The sequence below is a fragment of the Rhinopithecus roxellana genome, chromosome 9, assembly GCF_007565055.1.
Source record: "Rhinopithecus roxellana isolate Shanxi Qingling chromosome 9, ASM756505v1, whole genome shotgun sequence".
In the NCBI taxonomy this organism is placed as follows: Eukaryota; Metazoa; Chordata; class Mammalia; order Primates; family Cercopithecidae; genus Rhinopithecus; species Rhinopithecus roxellana.
Genome location: NC_044557.1, coordinates 28,483,576 through 28,505,257, shown reverse-complemented (window position 1 = coordinate 28,505,257; position 21,682 = coordinate 28,483,576). Strand labels below are relative to the sequence as shown.

Genomic DNA, 21,682 nt, shown 5'->3' with positions numbered 1-21,682 from the left:
CCTTCCTTATATCTTTCCTATAACATCCAATAAGAGGATATCCTGCTTTCCTCCCTAGGCTAGATCGACTTTCCATGGGCACCACCATGTCTAAATGTCAGCAGGGCACTTCCAGCCTTCCTCAGTTTGTAACAGACCATTATAGTGCATGGTCTTTTAAATCTGTAATAGGTACACCAGGGGTGACCCCAAATTTTAATTTCCCCTTTGTGGATCCTGGAACTATGATATCCTGAAACATTTAAAGGAGGATCGTTTCATGTATACATGGAAAGATTAGGTTCTGACGTTGCGAAGAATGGAACCAAAATCTCACTAAAGATGTTGAGAGAACCACTGGGAAGTCCTGTCAATTTCCTGTTCAAGTGTGACTCACTAAGACCATACCCTGTCCCCATCTCACAACAGCTAAAGACCGAATAATTGACTTCCTCTTCCTCTGCCCCTAGAGTCACCTAAAATCGCCTTGAGTAGAGTTCCAACAAGTGTCCTGGTGTTCCACTTTCAAAGATGCCAACTGGAGATGCCCAGAGCTTTGCTATAGAGTGCCTCTTAATCTCATATAAAACTCAGCCTCACCAAGACTCAAGTCACATTCTGAGTGTCCTGGTGTGCTAGGGCACTTGCAGAGAACCTGCTGGTCTTGATTCACTGGTGCAGGTGATCGGTGCCCCAATTAGAAACATGCCCTACCTGGGGTTTTAGAAAGTGGGCTGGCAGTCATCTTTCCTCATACCTATCAGGCAGATGGTACCTGCCATGGTGTATTGTAAAGTTTTAAAAAATAAAAAAATTAGAACAAAGAAAAATTCAGCCTCAAAGCATTAGCACTGCAATCCTCAAGCCATTAAGAAGGCACGTCCTAGAAATAATTAGAATATTTTTCCATCTAGAAAAGGCAGAATATGGCCGGGAATTGTGGCTCATACCTGTAATCTCAGTATTTTGGGAGGCCGAGGCAGGTGGATCACTTGAGATCAGGAGTTCGAGACCAGCCCGATTAACATGGTGAAACCCCATCTCCACTAAAAATACAAAATTCGCTGAGCATGGTGGTGCACACTTGTAATCCCAGCTACTTGGGAGGCTGAAGCAGGAGAAGTGCTTGAATCCAGGAGCCGGAGGTTGTAGGGAGCCGAGATCATGCCATTGCGCTCCAACCTGGGCAACAACAGTGAAACTCCGCCTAAAGAAAATAAAAGAAAGAAAAGGCAGAATATTTGAACATTTTAGAATGACTGAAAATAAGTTAAGTCTCTTCTCAGATAACTCTAGACTGCAGAAGGCCAGGTGAGAAAGGAATTGTTTGTATTTCAAAAATAAAAATCTTAGTCGACTAAGAAGCATTAAGAAGATACATTCTATATACATAAACAGAAACTAGAGAAAGAGGAAAATTAAAGATTTGGGGACTAGGTTATGATAAAATCAACTTAGAGAATCACTTGGATTTACGCATTGTAAACTTTGGTATAATATAATAATATGTTGGTAGGAAAATGTTATATATTATAAAAGGAAGCTCAAAGAAGAGAGAGAAGAAATTTTAAAGGCTTTAATATCAGTACTATTTACTAAATTAAATTGTAATGAAATACATGAAGCTATGTGGGTTCTAATATTCCCAGAAGCTGAATAGTAGAAGACAGAATTGGGTGCCATCCAGAACCTGTGCATATGAACCTTCTGCGTGTAATGTTGCACCTGGTCACTACGTAATGATCAGATAATGGCTAAATGAAATTTTCATACAGAACTGGGGAAATTCGTTTGCTTGATTTTCCCTTCACCCACGTTTCATAAGGTAGACTCAGAACAGTTTTCTACCATACTCAAAGGTTTATTATCACAAAAGAATAAAACCTCTTGGCTGAAAACTGCCACCTTCTAGGAAAACTGCCAGCTAGTTATACTGACAACCTCCCAGAACTGAAAACAAATTAATCATACATGATTTATATAAAACAAAGTCTCACAGAATGAGCTATGAGGCATGACTCTACAAGAAAATAATTTGATTACACATCTTAGTGGCATACAGTATAAGGATAAATAACTGCAAAGAAATCTTAAATTTTATTTAATAATTTTATCAGATAAATTAGTAATTAGATTAATTTGTTTGAAATCAAGCTTTCAAGTATAAGGAAAGAGAAGGAAAATAATAAAATTGAAATGCTTTAATTGGGAATCATACTGTCAGAACTGAATTAGAAATATCAATAGAAACCTATGCTTTTTAAAAGAAAAAAAAGAGTATATGTTTTTCCACCTCTGTCAGTTAAAACGAACTAGTAACAAGGGCTTAAGAGAATGAACCTAATATGTGCACTTAATGCTGAGATTATGGCATCTTTCCAGGATACCCTGGAGAAATGACTGATTCCAGGAGCTATTATGAGCCTGAGGCAACTTGCTGTATGTACCACGAGGCAAGAAATAATTCAGATCAATGGGACTGTGTCAAAAGAACACAACAGGGCCCCCCACTGGCCAAAGTGTGTCAATTTGAGCAGCAAAAATAATTATTGCAGTTGATTAAATCACATTCAATCTATAAGAGGCCAAGAGTCCCTAATGATACACACGGGACAATTTTGCTTAAAATTGAGTAAAGATGGTGAATTGAATAGAGTGTATTACTTTTGGATCCTTTATTCAAACAACCTATTATTTTGACACATTTATCAGTGAAAGATACAGAATTTAGTAAATACTAAATACAAAGTTAGAAAGCATTTTCTGAGGCCGGGCGTGGATCTCACGCCTGTAATCTCAGCACTTTGGGAGGCCGAAGTGGGAGGAAAGCTTGAGCACAGGGAGGTGGAGGCTGTAGTGAACTGTGATCGTGCACTCCACTCCAGCCTGGGAGACAGAGTGTGAGATGCTGTCTCAAAAAACAAACAAAACAAAACAAAAACAAGCAAGCAAACATAGTCTGGCTTGAGGGAGGATGCCAGTGTGTGATCATAAATTGGACAAAATCATTCAAGATAGCCGCATTTCAATCAGATCAAATTTCAAATTTTCAAATATCTATAAGCATTTTATGTTCTTAAAAATATGAGAAAATTGCAAGATATCATTAAATTCAAAGGTTTCCAAAACCAGTTTGAAACATATTTGCATGTCTTAAAACCTTTTGTGAAGTTTAGCTGTATTTAGAGAAGTAAAAATGTATTTGCATATCTCGAGTCAAAATACAAAATCCAAGCGATCAGGGCAAAGTGGAAGCAACCAATCCCAACCTCCCCGCATGGAAACAGAGAGTGTGCGCTGGTCACATCCAGGGACGTGCTCCATGCAATCCACAAATTTAGATCTGCCCCTGACCATATTATATTGACCATATAAAAATTAAAGTAGCTTTATATGTACTTTACTGATATAGAAACAAGTCTGTTATATTGCTAAGTATAAAATTCAAATTTCAGAATGTCAATAGTATAATCCCACTGAAGTAAAAAATATATATATATATGTTTTTCAAGTTTGACTCTATAATCTTTGTATGGGAATTTTTAGTAAAGCGTACATATTCATCGACAGCTTAACTTTTTAGTCTTAAAAAAGGCAAAAATGAAATTTCGACCATGAAATTAACGGTTGTAACCAACAATACTAATCTCGCACGGCTGCAATACTCACACTCTTCGCACTGTAACCTCTGGAATCCACTGTAACCTCTGGAATCCGCTGTAACCGGAGATCGCTTAACCGGGCCGTCCCCTGCCAGGACTCGGGCGGCGGTCAAGGGTGCGCATGCGCAAGCGCGGCCGCCGTCGGTGGGGTTCTGTGCGCGGTTGAGACTGCTGTGGAGTTTCACCGCCTTTTAAGACTGCCTTCCAAAAGGCGACGTGATGACTCCAAAGAAAAAGGAAAATTTGTTGCGTACGCAGAAGGGCAGGCTGGGCGCACTCTGAGCGTCTTTCGGGGACCGACGGCCTCGCCCACGTGCTTCCGGGCACCAGAGCGCCGAAACCCCGTGCGCTAGGAAAAGCACAAACGCCCCAGCGGGCGAGGCCAGGAGGCGGCGAGGGTGGCTTGTCTTCCAGAGACTGGGGAATCAAGAAAGGCAGAGCCACCTCCTCGGCCCCAGCGCAGCAAGTGCAGGAGGCAGGGAGGGCGCAGCGTCCCGCCGTCCCCGGTACCCGTGGAACCCGGTGCGCGCCCAGGAAGCTGGGGCGGCTCAGGCCCAGCGTGCCCAGAAGGCCAACCACGTTGGTCAGGAGGACGCTCTCCCACGATCCGCGATCCTCAGGCTCTGATTAAAGTCCAGTTAAAAGGAGCTATCCGTTCAGGTATCTGTTGTTACTCTTGTGATAAATATGATGTTTAATACGGAAGTATCTTTATAGTCATGCTGCCAATCAAAGAACAAAACACGTAAAGCCTGTGCGCTAAGCACACGAGAGCATTTCGCTCCTCAGGAGGTGCAGTTTCTCTTTTCCTTTGTTTCCTATGTAATTCCAAGGAGAATTCCCTGTTATCAACACATTTTGCTCTTTGCCTTTGTTTAGGGGATGACATAGGCTCATTGCATTTGATCGGATTAATGTTAACCCCCTCCTCCCACTCACTTTTTTACTATATATTCTACCAGTAATACAGCAGGATTTTATATCTTTAACCTCAAAATTCAAGAGCAGAAAAATACTCACATTTTATGTTAGTTTAACGTGAAAACGAGTTACTTCAGCCCTGACAGGATACTTTTAAACCAATACTACCTAACAAATCTGTTTCTTATTCATATAAGCCCGTACACATGGTTTTTTAAATGAGTTTTATAAATGATAATTAGCATTGAGGCCCTGATCTAAGTATTTGAAACTCCGTTACTCTTCACAACAATCCTGAGGTGGGCATATTTTCCTCATTTTGCAGATAAGGAAACAGGCACTGGGATGGTAAGAAACCCAGGCCATCTGGCCCCTAAGAGCCTTTTACCACCATGCTTAAAGCTTTACCCACTTTTGAGATCCAAAATATTACACAGTGCACACATATTTGGTAACCAAATCAGGATTAAACATTAAACTTAAGGACCGAGCACAGTGCCCTGTAATCCTAGCATTTTGGGAAGCTGAGGCGGGCAGATTACTTGACCTCAGGAGTTCAAGACCAGTCTGTACAACATGGTACAACCCCATCTCTATAAAAAAAAAATACAAAAATTAGTTGGGTGCAGTGGTGTGTGCCTGTGGTCCCAGCTACTCAGGAGGCTGAGGTGGGAGGATCGCTTGAGCCGAGGAGGCAGAGGTTACAGTGAGCCAAGATCACACCACTGCACTCCAGCCTGGGTGACATAGCGAGACACCGTCTCAAAAAGAAAAAAAAGTAAAGTAAGAACATAATAAGAAATATGTTCACTGTGTTACAGGGGATAAAAAATAAATAGGGAGATATATCCTGCTTTCAGGGTAAGTGCAATTTGCTGAGTAAAATAAATATTTTAAGATACCTTAAAAAAGAAAACAAAGGCTGTTGTAAATTGGATATTCAATTAAATATTCTTGGGCAGATTGGCAGATGATGGATCTAATGAACTTGGGGTTTATAAATACACAGACTGCCACATTTTCACCAATATCTTATGTTTTGTGTAAAGATTAAAACCAACTTTGAAAATGAATTGTTTATGCGATTATCTTAAAAATAAAGATTATATAATAAGTCACATTATCTTGCATTATGTGACTTATCTAGGGGGTTACGGCACTCTTATTCTGCTAATATTCACAGCACTATTATATAATCATTTCAGAGCCCTGAATTATAATCCCAACCCTGTGACAGTTACTGAGTAAATTTTGCAATGTAGATTTATTATAGAATATAAGTGTATTACTTTATTTTTCTCTATTCATTGGCATCCTTTTATATTTAGGATTTGACACGATTGCACACAACAATCTTTCTACTAAAATATTCCATAGAGTTGGCCAGGGATGGTGGCTCACGCCTTAATCCAAGCACTTTGGGAGGCTGAGGCAGGTGGATCACCTGGGGTCAGGAGTTCGAGACCAGCCTGGCCAACATGATGAAACTCTGTCTCTACTAAAAATACAAAAATTAGCTGGGCATGGTGGCACACGCCTGTAATCCCAGCTACTCAGGAGCTGAGGCGGGAGAATCGCTTGAACCCAGGGAGTGGAGGTTGCAGTGAGCCAAGATCATGCCATTGCACTCCAGCCTGGGCAACAGGAGCGAAACTCTGTCTCAAAAAAAAAAAAAAAAAAAAAAAGATTGAAGCTCAAACAGGTTAAATATTATAATACTATATACACACTAGATCACATACTAAGCCACACAGGTAGTACAGAATAGAAATCCTATTCCAGGGCTTCACAGACCTCAAATTGCTTCTGTAAATGGTTCACGTTTATTAATTTACCTTCTCAAAGTCAATATACTTCAGAAACATAAAACTGCTATCATTAAAATGTGGTTACACATAACCTAGCACATAGGTACTTTAGAAGAAGGGAACTTTACCATTTGAATTTTTTTTTTTTTTTCCTCCGCTCTGTCGCCCAAGCTGAAGTGCAGTGGCACCATCTCAGCTCACTGCAAGCTCCGCCTCCCGGGTTCAGGTCATTCTCCTGCCTCAGCCTCCTAAGTAGCTGGGACTACAGGTGCCCGCCACCATGCCCGGCTAATTTTTTGTATTTTTAGTAGAGATGGTGTTTCACTGTGTTAGCCAGGATGGTCTCGATCTCCTGACCTCATGATCCACCTGCCCGGCCTCCCAAAATGCTGGGATTACAGGCGTGAGCCACCGTGCCAGGCTACCATTTGATTTTTTTAAATATCCTAACATTTGTGTGTGTGTGTGTGTGTGTGTGTGCGTGCGTGTTTCTCATGAATATGGTATTATTGGTCCTTTTTCCAAAAATATGGTATGAAAATTAATTTTTTGCTTAGAGTCAGGGTCTTGCTCTATTATCCAGCCGAGTGTGCAGTGGCACAATCATAGCTCACTGCAGCTTCAAACTCCTCAGTTCAAGTCTCCTCCCGCCCCAGCCTCCAAAGTAGCTAGGACTACAGGAGTGCACCACCACACTCAGCTAACTTTATTATTACTTTTTGTAGAGGCAGGTCTCAAATTCTTGGCCTCAAGTGGTCCTTCCACCTCAGCCTCCTAAAGCACTGGGATTATAGGCATGACTCACTGCACTTGGTAGAAAATTAATTTTCATTATAAAAATCAGAAAGGAAGAACTTGTTTGATGGCCAATACCCTGAATTTCATTCCAACTTCTGGTTTTCTACATTATATGTAGGTACCAGTGATTTTGTGCCATTTTTATTTCTTCAGATTTTTCCTCTTCTACAATTCTCCCATATGTGTTATTATTTGAAGCCCTGATCACAGCTCTGAATCATTTCTGTTCTTTTTTCTCCCCCAACTCTGGTTCAAAACTTCTGTAACTCATTCACTGCAAAGTCTAGAATCTCTCTTGCAAGTGAGCTGACCGGGTGGGCCAAATCGCCTTGGAAGGGAAGGATTGTTACAAAGTCAGTATGTTGCTAAGACTTCTTGCTAATTTGCTGTGTAAGCTGCATAGACTGTCAGGGGATTCTCCTTTCCACTGATGAATTTAGCTGTGTGTTATGACCTGTATCAGTGATTCTATTTGGATTGTTAAGGTTGCAATTTTTTATCCATATGAATGTTGCACCTAGTTTTTCCCTGTAATTGGTTAAACAAATGTCTGCTGTTTGCATTTTAACTCTCAGCCAATAACTGCTGGAAGTGATTTAATGCAGCTGGAGAATGACACTAACAATCATTATAGCCTGCAAAGTGTGAAACAATTTCATTGTGCTTTGTGGTCTCTTTAGTCTAAGGACTAATAATGTGCAGCGGATGTGACTTGAAAAAAAGTATTTCATTATAGTTAAACAAATAATGTAAAAGAGGGGTGAGTTCTGGGGCAGCTCCATGCTGTTTATCTGGCATGAGCTTGTTTTTATAAGAATTCACTTCAAGTGTGGAAGGGAAATGCTTTCATCTGAAAGGGATTGCTGTGCTTCATTCCGGTTTCTCCCTCCATCTGATAAAAACTCTTGCTGAGTGACAGCACAGATGTAGCTCATTTGAAACAAATGAAGGAAAAGGAGAAAAGGGATAGGGGTGGAGCCAAGGAGTAGTCAGTCATGTTTCCAAAGTCCCGCGGTTTCCCCTGGTCTTTTCATTCACCCCAGCGGCCCTGGTGTCCCCCTGCAAAGTGCGATGCCCTCGCCCCTGGCCCTACGCCCCCACCTCCCCAGAGAGTTTTCCCCGTCGGTGGACGCGCGGCCCTGCAGCAGTCCCTCAGAGCTCCCTGCGAAGCTGCTTCTGGGGGCCACTCCTCCTCGGGCCCCGCGGCTGCCGCGCCGCCTGGCTTGGTGCTCAATTGACTGGGAGCAGGTGTGCTTGCTGCAGAGGCTGGGAGCCGGAGGGTTTGGCTCGGTGTACAAGGCGACTTACCACGGTGTTCCTGTGGCCATAAAGCAAGTGAACAAGTGCACCAAGAACCGACTAGCATCTCGGCGGAGTTTCTGGGCTGAGCTCAACGTAGCAAGGCTGCGCCACGATAACATCGTGCGCGTGGTGGCTGCCAGCACGCGCACTCCCGCGGGGTCCAACAGCCTAGGGACCATCATCATGGAGTTCGGTGGCAACGTCACTTTACACCAAGTCATCTACGGCGCCGCCGGCCACCCTGAAGGGGACGCGGGGGAGCCTCACTGCCACACTGGAGGACCGTTAACTTTGGGAAAGTGTCTCAGGTACTCCCTAGATGTTGTGAACGGCCTGCTCTTCCTCCACTCGCAAAGCATTGTGCACTTGGACCTGAAGCCCGCGAACATCTTGATCAGTGAGCAGGATGTCTGTAAAATTAGTGACTTCGGTTGCTCTGAGAAGTTGGAAGATCTGCTGTGCTTCCAGACACCCCTATACCCCCTAGGAGGCACCTACACCCACCGCGCCCCGGAACTCCTGAAAGGAGAGGGAGTGACGCCCAAAGCCGACATTTATTCCTTTGCCATCACTCTCTGGCAAATGACTACCAAGCAGGCGCCCTATTCGGGGGAGCGGCAGCACATACTGTACGCAGTGGTGGCCTACGATCTGCGCCCGTCTCTCTCCGCTGCCGTCTTCCAGGACTCGCTCCCCGGGCAGCGCCTTGGGGACGTCATCCGGCGCTGCTGGAGACCCAGCGCGGCGCAGAGGCCGAGCGCGCGGCTGCTTTTGGTGGATCTCACCTCTTTGAAAGCTGAATTCGGCTGACTGAAAACCTGGGTCAAGATAAGCTTGTGTCTGATTCTGTTTGTTTTTAAAGGAAGTGGAGATGTCGAAGAAAACATATTTGTGGGATGGAGTTTTAGAAAATAAAGTTACTAAAAACTCCTTTAGTCTCCAATGCTTTTTCTACGACACATGGCAAAGCCACAAATCTAGTACCTGTTGTCTCAGTACTGTTAGTAACTAATCTTATTCATATAGTCATGTGCTTTGCCCTCCATTGATAGTATTTCATTTATTCAAATTTGTTGCTGATAAAACACTTTGTCCAAAACAGAACTCCACTGCAGAAATGTCAAAATTTTCTATAAGTCCATATATATCCCATACCTACCACATAAATTCCAACTATTAACAGTGTACTTGCTCCCACACCAAATCAGTAAAAACTTTTTTAAAAATAAGTAATGCTTTCCTACTACTCCCCCCAGTAAAACTTCTTGTTTGTAATGACCTTCACACATAAAATTCATACACTGAGGCACATTTACAGTCAAAGGAATTATAAATGACTTATTGTAATATTTTTAACTTGTGCATTGCAATAAGTAGAAACATTTTACGAAAACACTTCTAAACTGGGTCATTTTTACCTGGTATTGGGACTCAGAAGTAGAAGATAAAGATTATATGATGTGAGGGGAAAATGAAAACCCTGAGGAATCATGAAATTTAACATTTGGATGGAAAAGAACAGACAAATAGAACTAGATTGCCCACTCTAGACATCAAAACAATGGGTGTTGGTACATAGGTTTTAAAGGACGAGGTGATTGGATTTTGTCATTGGGACAACTTTGACTTTCTTTTAGCAACAGCAGTTTCTGTGCATGGTGGAAGACAAGGCTGATGCAGTGGCTGGCAGAGGGAATGGCAAGGCCCTGAAGCAGAGGCTGTGCATGCACTGTTAAGGAGGGAGAGGCAGGAACCTTAAAAGGGGGTCAGAGACACAGAAATGTTTTCAGATTTTTTATCTGGTTTCATTTAGTTTTAGGTTGAAAGAAATAATTTTATTTGTAAAATGAGCCACCAGAGGCAAAGATAATTGATAAAGTTTAGATACTTGTAGAAGGGATGAAGCATAGTACCTAGGGGAAGAGATTGTCATCTTGGAGAGAAAGGACATCTCTTCCCAAGATGGGAGCCAAGGGTGGGGGCACAATGACTTTACAGACACATTTACAATAGGTAAAAGGGGACTGGGGAAGCCCACATCTGTGAGCTTCTATTTTTTTCTGTTAAGAGTGGTTGAGGGTAGGGGGGTCTACAGAGTGACACCATGGTTTGGAACTATTATTGAGAAAAGCAAAAGGGAGCTATCTGTGGCCATGTATAACATTGACAGAGTGCTGCTAATTCTGTCCAGGTAGTTGGGGGAAAAAACCACCTATATACCAATAAAGAATTCCCTTCTCTGATTATTATTATTATTATTTGAGATGGAGTCTCATTCCATCACCCAGGCTGGAGTGTAGTGGCACGATTTTGGCTCACTGCAACCTCTGCCTCCCCAGTAGCTGAGATTACAGGCACGTGCCACCACACCCAACTAATTTTTGTATTTTTAGTAAAGAGGTTTCACCATGTTGGCCAGGGTGGTCTCGAACTCCTGACCTCAAGTGATCCCCCTCGCCCCATGTCAGTCTCACAAAGTGCTAGGATTACAGGCTTGAGTCACTGTGCCCTGCCCCCTTCTTTGACTATTGTGGCAATAGGAATTCACGTTGGTAAGTTTAAATTACAATAGTGTCTTCCCTTCACCTGGAGACCACATAGAATGACAAGGTGAAGAAGGGGGAATAAACACTGCAGGCTCCATAATCAGTGAAACTGGGAGAGAGAAAACAAACCCTAAAATGTGATAACTAAAGACTGAATGGAGCCTTAAGGAAAGAGAGCAGGAAGGGTAAGGAGTGGCTGGCGTCGGGGCAGGGGGTGGGGACCAAGGGACCCAGCAGTGACAGATCCCAGAGAGACCTGCAAAATTAGGTTCCCTGGAGAATAAGAGCCCACTGGGAAGTGTAAATGTTGGGAAAGAAATCAGAGAACAGGAATGAGATCAAACAGTGCTGAGGTTAGACGAGTTGCTAGAAAAAGAAGGAAGAGCAGGTGTTACACAAGATCCAGCCATGCAGAGCTCAGAAATTGGTGGCAAAATTCAGCTGCTGGACAGGAGGGGGTCACCCTGGGGACAGGGCAGGGTATACTGGACAGGCACAGAAGCTTCCTGGGCCTGGTTTGCTTTGGAGAGAAAGAAGGTTGTGGCTGCATGAAGAAACCCACAGAAGTGCCATATTGGAAGGAAACAAGCAGATGAAAGAAGTCTGAGTTGTTGGAAAACCACCCTGGTGAGAGGTAGAACAGGCACATGACTGCTCCCTCTGTAGCAGCTAATAGTCAAAGTATGCTCTTTGGCATACACATCAAGTCATACTTAATATGAAGTAAAGGCATACTTAATAGTGCAAAAACAAGTATTAAGAAAGATAATATGGGCAGGTGCGGTGGCTCATGCCTGTAATCCCAGCACCTTGGGAGGCCAAGGTGGGTGGATCACCTGAGGTTGGGAGTTTGAGACCAGCCTGGCCAACATGATGAAACCCCATCTCTATCAAAAATAGAAAACTAGTCAGGCGTGGTAGCACATGCCTGTAATCCCAGCTATTTGGGAGGCTGAGGAAGGAGAATCGCTTTAACCTGGGATGTGGAGGTTGCAGTGAGCCAAGATGGCACCATTGCACTCCAGACTAGGCAACAAGAACGAAAGTCCATTTCAAAAAAAAAGAATAACATTTACATCAAAACCCGATAAAGATTGCTTTTAAAAAAGAAATGACAGATCAATCTTGTTTAAAACTATCAGTGTAAAAAACTATCACTGTCCTAAGTAAATATTAGCATACAGAATCTAAGAGTTAATTTTTATAATCATGCACATGTTATTTTTAATCAAGTGAATTTCTTCCAAGATGCAAGAATAGTTTCATATTAGAAAATCTATTGTCTTAATTCATATTAGCAGGTTAAAAGAGTAAGAACATATGCTGAGAATACATTTGACAAAATTAAATGTTTATTCTGGGTTTTTAAAAAGAGACTCAAAAGAAGGAGAAATAGATATTTACCTAACCCACTTAAAAAAATACATAACTAATGTTAATTTCTTATATGACTTATTTTTTATAAATGTATAAATACCATGGTTATATAACATAGGGAAAACTGAATAAAGGATATATTATATAAGAATTCTATGTACTGTCTTTGCAATTCTTCTATGTCTAAAATTATTTCAAAATAAAAACTTAAAAATATATAGAACACCACACATTTCCACCCAATAGCCACCATATTAACAGGAAATCATTCCACTAAAGTCATGAATAATGTAAGAATGCCCACTACTGCTATTATGATTTAATGTTTTATTGGTCAGTGACGTTTGAAAAGAAAATTAAACTTGAGGTCTAAAGCTGTAAAGAGAGAAGAAAAACAAATTCTGTTTGTAGATTCTGTTTTCAGGATATATACTTGGAAAAGAAACACAATTAACAGAAAAACTAAAACAATAAAATAATTATGTAAGTTTGCAGGATATAAAATTAACATACAGAAATCAATAGACTTCAACTATGTCAACAAAAATCAGATAGAATTTATAAAAGAAAGATTCCTTTTACAATACCATTGAAAAAGATAAAATATTCCCTTTGACACAGCCACAGACTGCATGTTTCATGATAGCAGGGCTGGAGGATGAGATACTTGGCTAACATGGTGGGGACATTAGTCATATACAGGAGGGTTAAACAAGTAAGTAAATACATTGAGGAGAATGGGAGCCAGGATTTGTAAGTGTTAGAAAAGGAAGTTACAAGTATAGAAACAAGGAAGTCTAGAATAAACTCTATTGAAATTGAAATAGGAAATGTCAGATTGAGTTTAGAAGTATCAGTGTGAACATGTAGTTTTTAATAGAGGTAGATGAAAGGAGAGAGAGGGATAGACATAGAAACAGACATTAATGTGTGTGCATCTGTGTGTGTGTGTGTGTACACACATACATGTATTTCCTAGCTCTGTCCTTTGACAGGGCCTAAAGTAATGACACTCTGGAGCAGATTAGCACCAAACTTTAGTTCTGAATTCTGACTTTTTAGTTTCTGAATTTTTAATTATTCACAACAGGAGGAAACGGGGGCCTCTTGGAGAAGCGGCTGATTCCAGAGCAGGGAAAATTTAAAATGAACCAGAACATCTTGTGCCTCCAAATAAAGAAATGCTCAGGAATGATAGAAACCTGTTATAAGGACACAGGAGCTGGCTTGAATGATCTCTCCTACTGGCTGACCTGAGATAATTTTAGCATTAAAATGATTAATGATGGTAAATCAATTAGAAATGAATAGTCGTAATGAAGGAAATAGGAATCCATAATGATATAAATAACTATATAAATAAATGTTGGAGAAAGGAAAGCTCTACCTTACAATAGAATACCAAATAATATTAATTGTAAATAAGCACAAATAATTATCCTTACAGTGAAGAAGTCATACTGACATTATCTTACAAGTGATGTAGACAGATATACAGAAAGATATCTTACTCAAGTTAATATCACCAGTAATGGGGCAAATTGATAAACATTACACGCCTCCTGATATGATGCACTAAGAAGAACATAGCACCACTTCTGTGGTAGTGCTGCAAAAGACACATAACCTTACCCAAATCAAGAGGAAACAACTACACACTCAAATTGGCCTGCTCATGTCAGAAGTATCAAGGTCATAAAAGACAAGGAAAGACTGAGGAACTGTTCCATATAGAAGGACATGACAACCCAGTCCAACACAAAATCCAGGACTGGACTGTGGTCCCATAACAAACATTATTAGGACAACTGATGAATTTAAATGGGATCTCTAGATTATATGCGAGTATTATATCAAAATTTCTTGATTTTGATAGTTACACTGCAGTTATGTTGGAGAAAGCCATTGTTTTTAGGAAATACTCAGTGAAATGCTAAAAGAGTAATAAGGCATTACGTCTTCAACTTACTCTCAAAGGGTTCAGAATAAGAAATAATTGTATGTAGAAAGAATAAAGTAAATGTCAAATTTAACAATAGGGAAACCATTGCTGAATGAGGAGTGTCACACACATCAGTGTGAAGAGACCACCAAACAGGCTTTGTGTGAGCAATAAAGCTGTTTATTTTACCTGGGTGCAGGTGAGCTGAGTCTGAAAAGAGAGTCAGCAAAGGCAGATATGGGTGGGGCTGTTCCATAGGATTTGGGCGGGTAGTGGAAAATTACAGTCAAAGGGGGTTTTTCTCTTACAGGCAGGGGTGAAATTCACAAGGTGCTCAGTGGGGGAGCTTCTGAGCCAGGAGAAGGAATTTCACAAGGTTAATCGCTCAGTTAAGGTGGGGCCGGAACAAATCACAATGGTGGAACATCATCAGAACCGGCCATTTTCACTTCTTTTGTGATTCTTCACTTGCTTCAGGCCATCTGGATGTATACGTGCAGGTAACAGGGGATATGATGGCTTGGCTTGGGCTCAGAGGTCTGACGTTCCTGTCCTCTTATATTAATAAGAAAAATAACATAAAATAGTGTTGAACTGTTGGGGCAGGGAAAGTTTTGGGGGCGTTGGCATGGAGAGATACTGGGCAATGTTTCTCAGGGCTGCTTTGAGTGGGATTGGGGGTGGCATGGGAACCTAGATTGGGAGAGTTAAACTGAAGAAAGACTTGGGGGTAAGGGGTGATATTGTGGGGTTGTTAGAAGGAGCATTTGTCATATAAAATGATTGTTGGTGGCCTGGATACAGTTTTGGATGAATTGAGAAACTAAACAGAAGACACAAGGTCTGAATAAGAGAAGGAGAAAAACAGGTATTAAAGGACTAAGAATTGGGAGGACCCAGGACATCCAATTAGAGGTGCCCAAGGGGTTCAGTGTAATTACTTGCTTGGTTGGTGGGTTTTTGGGCTCTACCCTTAACAGAGTCCTTTTTTTTTCAAGTTGGAGGCTGAGCTTGGTGAGGTGTGTTTTTTTTTTTTTTTTTTTTTTTTTTTTTTTTTTATTATACTTTAAGTTCTAGGGTACATGTGCATAACGTGCAGGTTTGTTACATATGTATACTTATGCCATGTTGGTGTGCTGCACCCATCAACTCGTCAGCACCCATCAATTCATCATTTATATCATGTATAACTCCCCAATGCAATCCCTCCCTCCTCCCCCCTCCCCCCTCCCCATGATAGACCCCAGTGTGTGATGTTCCCCTTCCCGAGTCCAAGTGATCTCATTGTTCAGTTCCCACCTATGAGTGAGAACATGCGGTGTTTGGTTTTCTGTTCTTGTGATAGTTTGCTAAGAATGATGGTTTCCAGCTGCATCCATGTCCCTACAAAGGATGCAAACTCATCCTTTTTTATGGCTGCATAGTATTCCATGGTGTATATGTGCCACATTTGAGGTGTGTTTTTAAAAGACCATTAGTCCGTTCTACCTTTCCTAAAGATTGAGGACGGTAAGGAGTATGAAAGTTCTGCTGAATACCAAGAGCCCAAGAAACTGCTTGGGTGATTTGACTAATAAAGGCCGGTCCGTTATTAGACTGCATAGAGGTGGGAAGACCAAACCGAGGAATTATGTCTGACAGAAGTGAAGAAGTGACTGCAGTGGCCTTCTCACATCCTGTGGGAAAAGCCTCTACCCATCCAGTGAAAGTGTCTACCTAGACCAAGAGGTATTTTAGTTTCCTGACTTGGGGCATGTGAATAAAGCCAATTTTCCAGTCCTGAGCAGGGGCAAATCCCCAAGCTTGATGTGTAGAGAAGGGAGGGGGCCTGAACAATCCCTGAGGAGTAGTAGAATAGCAGATGGAACACTGAGAAGTGATTTCCTTGAGGATAGATTTCCACAGTGGAAAGGAAATGAGAGGTTCTAAGAGGCAGGTTAGCAGCTTGTAACTTACATGGAAGAGGTTATGAAATGATGACAGAATAGAATGGGCCTGTGAGGTTGGAAGGAGATATTTTCCTTGGTCCAATAACCATTTGCCTTGTGTGAGAAGAGATTGATAGGTGGAAGTTTCAGTGGGGGAGTAGGTGGGAGTGACCGATGAGAAGGAGAAAAACTGCCGTGAGGGATAGAAGTTGGAACCTAGCTGCTTTTTTAGTTACCTTATCAGCATAAGCATTGCCCTGAGTGGTGGGATCTGATGCCTTTTGATGGCCCTTGCGGTGAATGACTCCAGCTTTCTTTGGAAGTAAAGCAGCCTTGAGAAGAGTTTTTATTAAAGAGACATTAATGATGGAAGACCCTTGAGTAGTGAGGAAACCTCTTTCAGCCCATATAACAGCAAGGTAGTGTAGGATATGGAAGGCATATTTAGAGTCAGTATAAATATTGACATGTAGTCCCTTTGCAAGAGTGACGGCTCGAGTTAAGGCAATGAGTTCAGCTTGCTAAGAGGCAGTGGAGTGGGGCAGAGTGGTCACCTTAATGATAGATGTGGAAGATATTGTAGCATAGCCTGCCTTTGCTGGTGAGTGGTGATTAGGCCTGGTGGAACTGCCATCAATAAACCAAGTGCGATAAGGGTGAGGAACAGGAAAGGAGGAAATATGGGGAAATGGAGTGAATGTTAGGTAGATCAGAGAGACACAGTCATGGGGGTCAGGTGTGGTATCTGGAATAATGTGGGAGGCTGGATTGAAGTCCAGGCCAGGAACAATGGTAATTGTAGGAGACTCAACAAAGAGTTAATATAGCTGAAGGAGCCAGGGAGCAGAAAGTATATGTGTCAGGTGTGAGGAAGAAAATAGATTTTGGAAGTTATGAGAACTGTAGAGAGTGAGTTGAGCATAGTTTGTGATTTTGAGGGCCTCTAAAAGTATTAAAGCAGCGGCAGCCGCCGCACACAGACCTAAGGGCTAGGCTAAAACAGTAAGATCAAGTTGTTTGGACACAAAGGCTACAGGGTGTGGTCCCAGCTCTTGTGTAAAAAATCTAACCACATAGCCCTGCACTTCAGCTGTGTGTAATGAAAAAGGTTGGGATGAGTTAGGGAGAGCTAGTGTGGGAGCAGCTTTTAAAGTTGTTTTTAAGGAATGGAAAGAGGAATGGGGAATGGATTTGAGATCTATGGGGTCAGCTAGGTTTATCTAGAATAGAATAATGTGTTGTGGAGGGAGGATAGGAGAGTATATGGGTTTGGCACCACGGGGTGGATAGGCAAGACAATTTGGTTGATAAAGCACAGATCCTGAACTAACCTGTAAGACTTGTCTGGTTTTTGGACAGGTAAAATGCAGGAATTGTAAGGAGAGTTTATAGGCTTTAAAAGGCCATGCTGTAACAGGTGAGTGATAACGGGCTTTAATCCTTTGAAAGTGTGGCGGGGTAAGGGTGATTAGGTTCTAATGGGATGGTAAGGGGTGCGTGATCGGTCACCAAGGAGGGAGTAGAGGTGTCCCACACTTGTGGATTAAGGTGGGGAGATAAAGGGGAGGATGCGAAGGAGGCTTTGAACTGGGGAAAAGGGTAGCAATGAGGTGTGACTGTAGCCAAGGAATAGTAAGGGAAGCAGATAATTTAGTTAAAGTGTCTTGACCTAATAAGGAAGCTGGACAGGTGAGGATAACTAAAAAAGAGTGCATAAAAGAATGTTGTCCAAGTTGGCACCGGAATTGGGGAGTTTTAAGAGGTTTAGCAGCCTGGCTGTCAATACCCACAACAGTTATGGAGGCAAGGGAAACAGGCCCTTGAAAAGAAGGTAATGTGGAGTGGGTAGCTTCTGTATTGATTAAGAAGGGGACAGACTTACCCTCCACTGTATGAGTTACCCGAAGCGTCTGTGATGGTCCTGTAGGCTTCCAAGGTGATTGGGCAGTGTCAGTCTTCAGCTACTAAGCTGAGAAGATCTGGGAAGGAGTCAGTCAGAGAGCCTTGGGCTGGAGTTCCAGGGACTCTGGGAGTGGCTGCCGGGTTGGACAGTCCAATTTCCAGTGGGGTCCCACACAGATGGGACATGGCTTAGGAGGAATTCCAGGCTGCAGGCATTCTTTGACCCAGTGGCCAGATTTCCAGCACTTGAAGTAAGATCCTGGGGTAGGCGATCCTGAAGGAATGCCTGGCTGCTGTGGTTCAGGCCTTTGGAAGTTCTTGTGTGCCGGAGATGTGTCTGGGGTTTGTCTCACAGTGGAGCAAGGACTTGCAACTCAGAAATACATTGCTACTTGGCTGCCTCTACTCTATTATTGTACACCTTGAAGATGAAGTTAATTAAGTCCTGTTGTAGAGTTTGAGGGCTGGAATCTGATTTTTGGAGCTTTATTTAATGTCGGGAGTGGATTGGGTAATAAAATGCATATTGAAAATAAGACGGCCTTCTGACCTTTCTAGGTCTAGGGTGGTAAACGTCTAAGGGTTGTTGCCAAATGGGCCATGAACTGGGTTGAGTTTTTATATTTGATGAAAAAGAGCCTAAATGCTAAATGATTTGGGAGAGGTCAGATAAAGAAAAAGAAGCATTAACCTTGGCTATGGCTTCAGCTCCAGTCACCTCTTTAAGAGGAAATTGCTGGGCAGGTGGGGGAGGGCTAGTCGTGGAAAGAAACTGTAAGCTGGACGGGGTGTGAGGAGGGGGTGATAAAAGGATTATAGGGTGGCGGAGTGGAGGCTGAGGAGAAATTGGGACCTGGCTCAGCCTGGCGAGGAGCAGCCTGGGGAGGAGGGGAGAGGTCAGATGATTCTGTAGAAAAGGAGGATTCAAAAGACTCAGAGCTTGGGGTGGAGACTGAAGGAACAGGCAGGAGAGAAAGAAGAAAGCTTTGTGACAAGTCGCATTGGGAGCAGAGACTAGGGAAGGACCAATGTGTAAAAGAATGCCTAAACGTCAGACACCTCAGACCATTTGCCCATTTTTCGACAAAAATTATCTAGATCTTGTAGGATAGACAAATCAAAAGTGCCATCCTCTGGCCACTTGGAACTACTGTCGAGTTTGTATTGGGGCCAAGCGGTATTGCAGAAGAAAATAAGACACTTAGATTTTAGGTCAGGCGAGAGTTGACGAGGTTTTAAGTTCTTGAGAACACAAGCTAAGGGAGAAGGAGGAATGGAGAGTGGAAGTTTGCCCATAGTGAAGGAGGCAAGTTTAAAGAGAAGGGTAGAGACACGGAGAAGGGGGGTGGGGAGCAGCCCTGGGCTGCAATGTGGGTGAGCAACCAAAGCAGTGGGTCCCCGCAATTGACTTGCCACCAAGGAAATGTGGGTGAATGACCAAGGCAGGCATCTCTGCGGTGATCAGACATCAGTAGAACGTGGGTGAATAATCAGGCAGGCATCCCCGCAGTGATTAAACACCAAGGGAAGACTGTCTTCCCCAGTCTGTGACTGGCGCTGGAGTTTTGGGTCCACAGTACTATCTCTTCTGTCTCTAATAGAGAGGAAAAATAACTGGAATTGTAAAGGACAGGGAAATTGAAGGGTAGCGAGAGAGAGAGATTGAAGGGTAGTAAGAGAGACTGGAGAAGAAAGTGAAAAGACTGCTTACCCGATTTGAAATTGGTGAGATGTTCCTTGGACTGGTTGGTCTGAGGCCCGAGGTCGTAGGTGGATCTCTTCACTGAGTGAGGGTGAGGACAGGGGACTGGTCTCCCAAAGGAGTCCCTCTGACCCGGGTCTTCCGCACCACATATCTTACATGTCCGTGTGAAGAGACCACCAAACAGGCTTTGTGCGAGCAACAAGGCTGTTTACTTGCAACCAGTCTGCACTTGGGTGCAGCGGGCTGAGTCTGAAAAGAGAGGGTGTGAAGGGAGATGGGGTGGGGCTGCTTTATAGGATTTGGGCGGGTAGTGGAAAACTACAGTCAAAGGGGGTTTTTCTCTTATAGGCAGGGGCGAAGTTCACAAGGTGCTCAGAGGGGGAGCTTCTGAGCCAGGAGAAGGAATTTCACAAGGTTAATAGCTCAGTTAAGGTGGGGCAGGAACAAATCACAATGGTGGAATGTCACCAGAACCAGCCGTTTTCACTTCTTTTGTGATTCTTCACTTGCTTCAGGCCATCTGGATATATACGTGCAGCTCACAGGGGATATGGTGGCTTGGCTTGGGCTCAGAGGCCTGATAAGGAGAATTGGGATCTTTGCAATAACCTTGCAACTTTTCTGTAAGTTTGAAATTATTTCAAACTGAAAGAATACAAACACCTAGGTAAAGTTTAGTAAAAATGTGCAAAATCTTTAGGGCAAAAACTTAAAAATACTAGAAAGGTACATAAGAGGCCTCAAAGAAATGAAAAGCCGGCTATATACTTGAATAAAGATTCACCATAGAGATGACTACTCACCCTAAGTTAACATATATTTAAAACAATTCCAATTTTATATATAAATTAATATAAGCCAGTATTTATATGTAAATATAAAACTGATGTGTTTAATTTGGAAATGAGACAAGTTGATTGCCAATTTTTTTTTTCTTTTTTTTTCTTTTTTTTTTTTTTGTTAGAGACAGGGTCTCACTCTGTCACCCAAGCTGGAGTGCAGTGGTGCGATCTCAGCTCACTGCAACTTCTGCCTCCCAGGTTCAAGCAATTCTCCTGTGTCAGCCTCCTGAGTAGCTGGGATTACAGGTCCACATTATCACACCCAGATCATTTTTGTATTTTTAGTGGAGATGGTGTTTCATCACGTTGGCCAGGCTGGTCTCAAACTCCTGACCTCAACTGATCACCCACCTCGGCCTCCCAAAATGCTGAGATTACCAGTGTGAGCCACTGCTCCTAGCCATAAAATTTATATTAAATAATTTATTTGTTTAAAAAGATCAGGAAAGTTCAGAAAGAGACAAGCAATGAGTGAGCACTAGCTCTATCAGATATTAATATGTTCTATAAAACCTAGATAATAAAAATATTGTGGCATGCTATATGAATAGACAGATCATTTAAAGAGAATAGGTCGACCATGGTGACTCACCTCTGTTATCCCATCACTCTGGGAGACTGCGGTGGGCAGATTACTTGAGGCCAGGAGTTTGAGACCAGCCTGGCCAACATGGTGAAACCCCGTCTATACTAAAAATACAATACAGGAATGGTGGCGGGCCCCTGTAATCCCAGCTACTCAGGAGGCTGAGGCATGAGAATTGCTTGAAGCTGGGAGGCAGAGGTTGCAGTGAGCCAAGATCGTGCCACTGCACTCCAGCCTTGGTGGCAGAGTGAGGTTCTGTCTCAAAATAAAAATAAAAATAAACAGAATAGAAGTCCAAGAAGTCAGTCACAAGCACATATGGGAATTCTGTCCGCGATAAAGATGGTGTCTTGAGTCAGTGGAGAAAAGATGGACTGTCTTTTT

General features: G+C 42.5%; 1 protein-coding gene and 1 non-coding gene across 2 annotated transcripts; both read left to right on the top strand.

Moving 5' to 3' along the window:
* Window positions 1-577: 577 nt before the first annotated feature.
* LOC115899805 lies at window positions 578-688 on the top strand. Its single transcript, XR_004059408.1, has one exon. It is a non-coding gene; the product is annotated as a small nucleolar RNA SNORA3/SNORA45 family (small nucleolar RNA).
* A 7,551-nt stretch (window positions 689-8,239) lies between these two features.
* On the top strand, window positions 8,240-9,386 carry MOS (MOS proto-oncogene, serine/threonine kinase). The gene has a single exon (XM_030937391.1). It carries the CDS (start codon window positions 8,240-8,242, stop codon window positions 9,278-9,280), a length of 1,041 nt encoding a protein of 346 aa, XP_030793251.1. The 3' UTR covers window positions 9,281-9,386.
* The last annotated feature ends 12,296 nt before the right edge of the window (window positions 9,387-21,682 follow it).

What these genes read in the sequence shown, in the direction of transcription:
- MOS (XM_030937391.1), top strand. Translation starts at nt 8,240, where the DNA reads ATGCCCTCGCCCCTGGCCCTACGCCCCCACCTCCCCAGAGAGTTTTCC.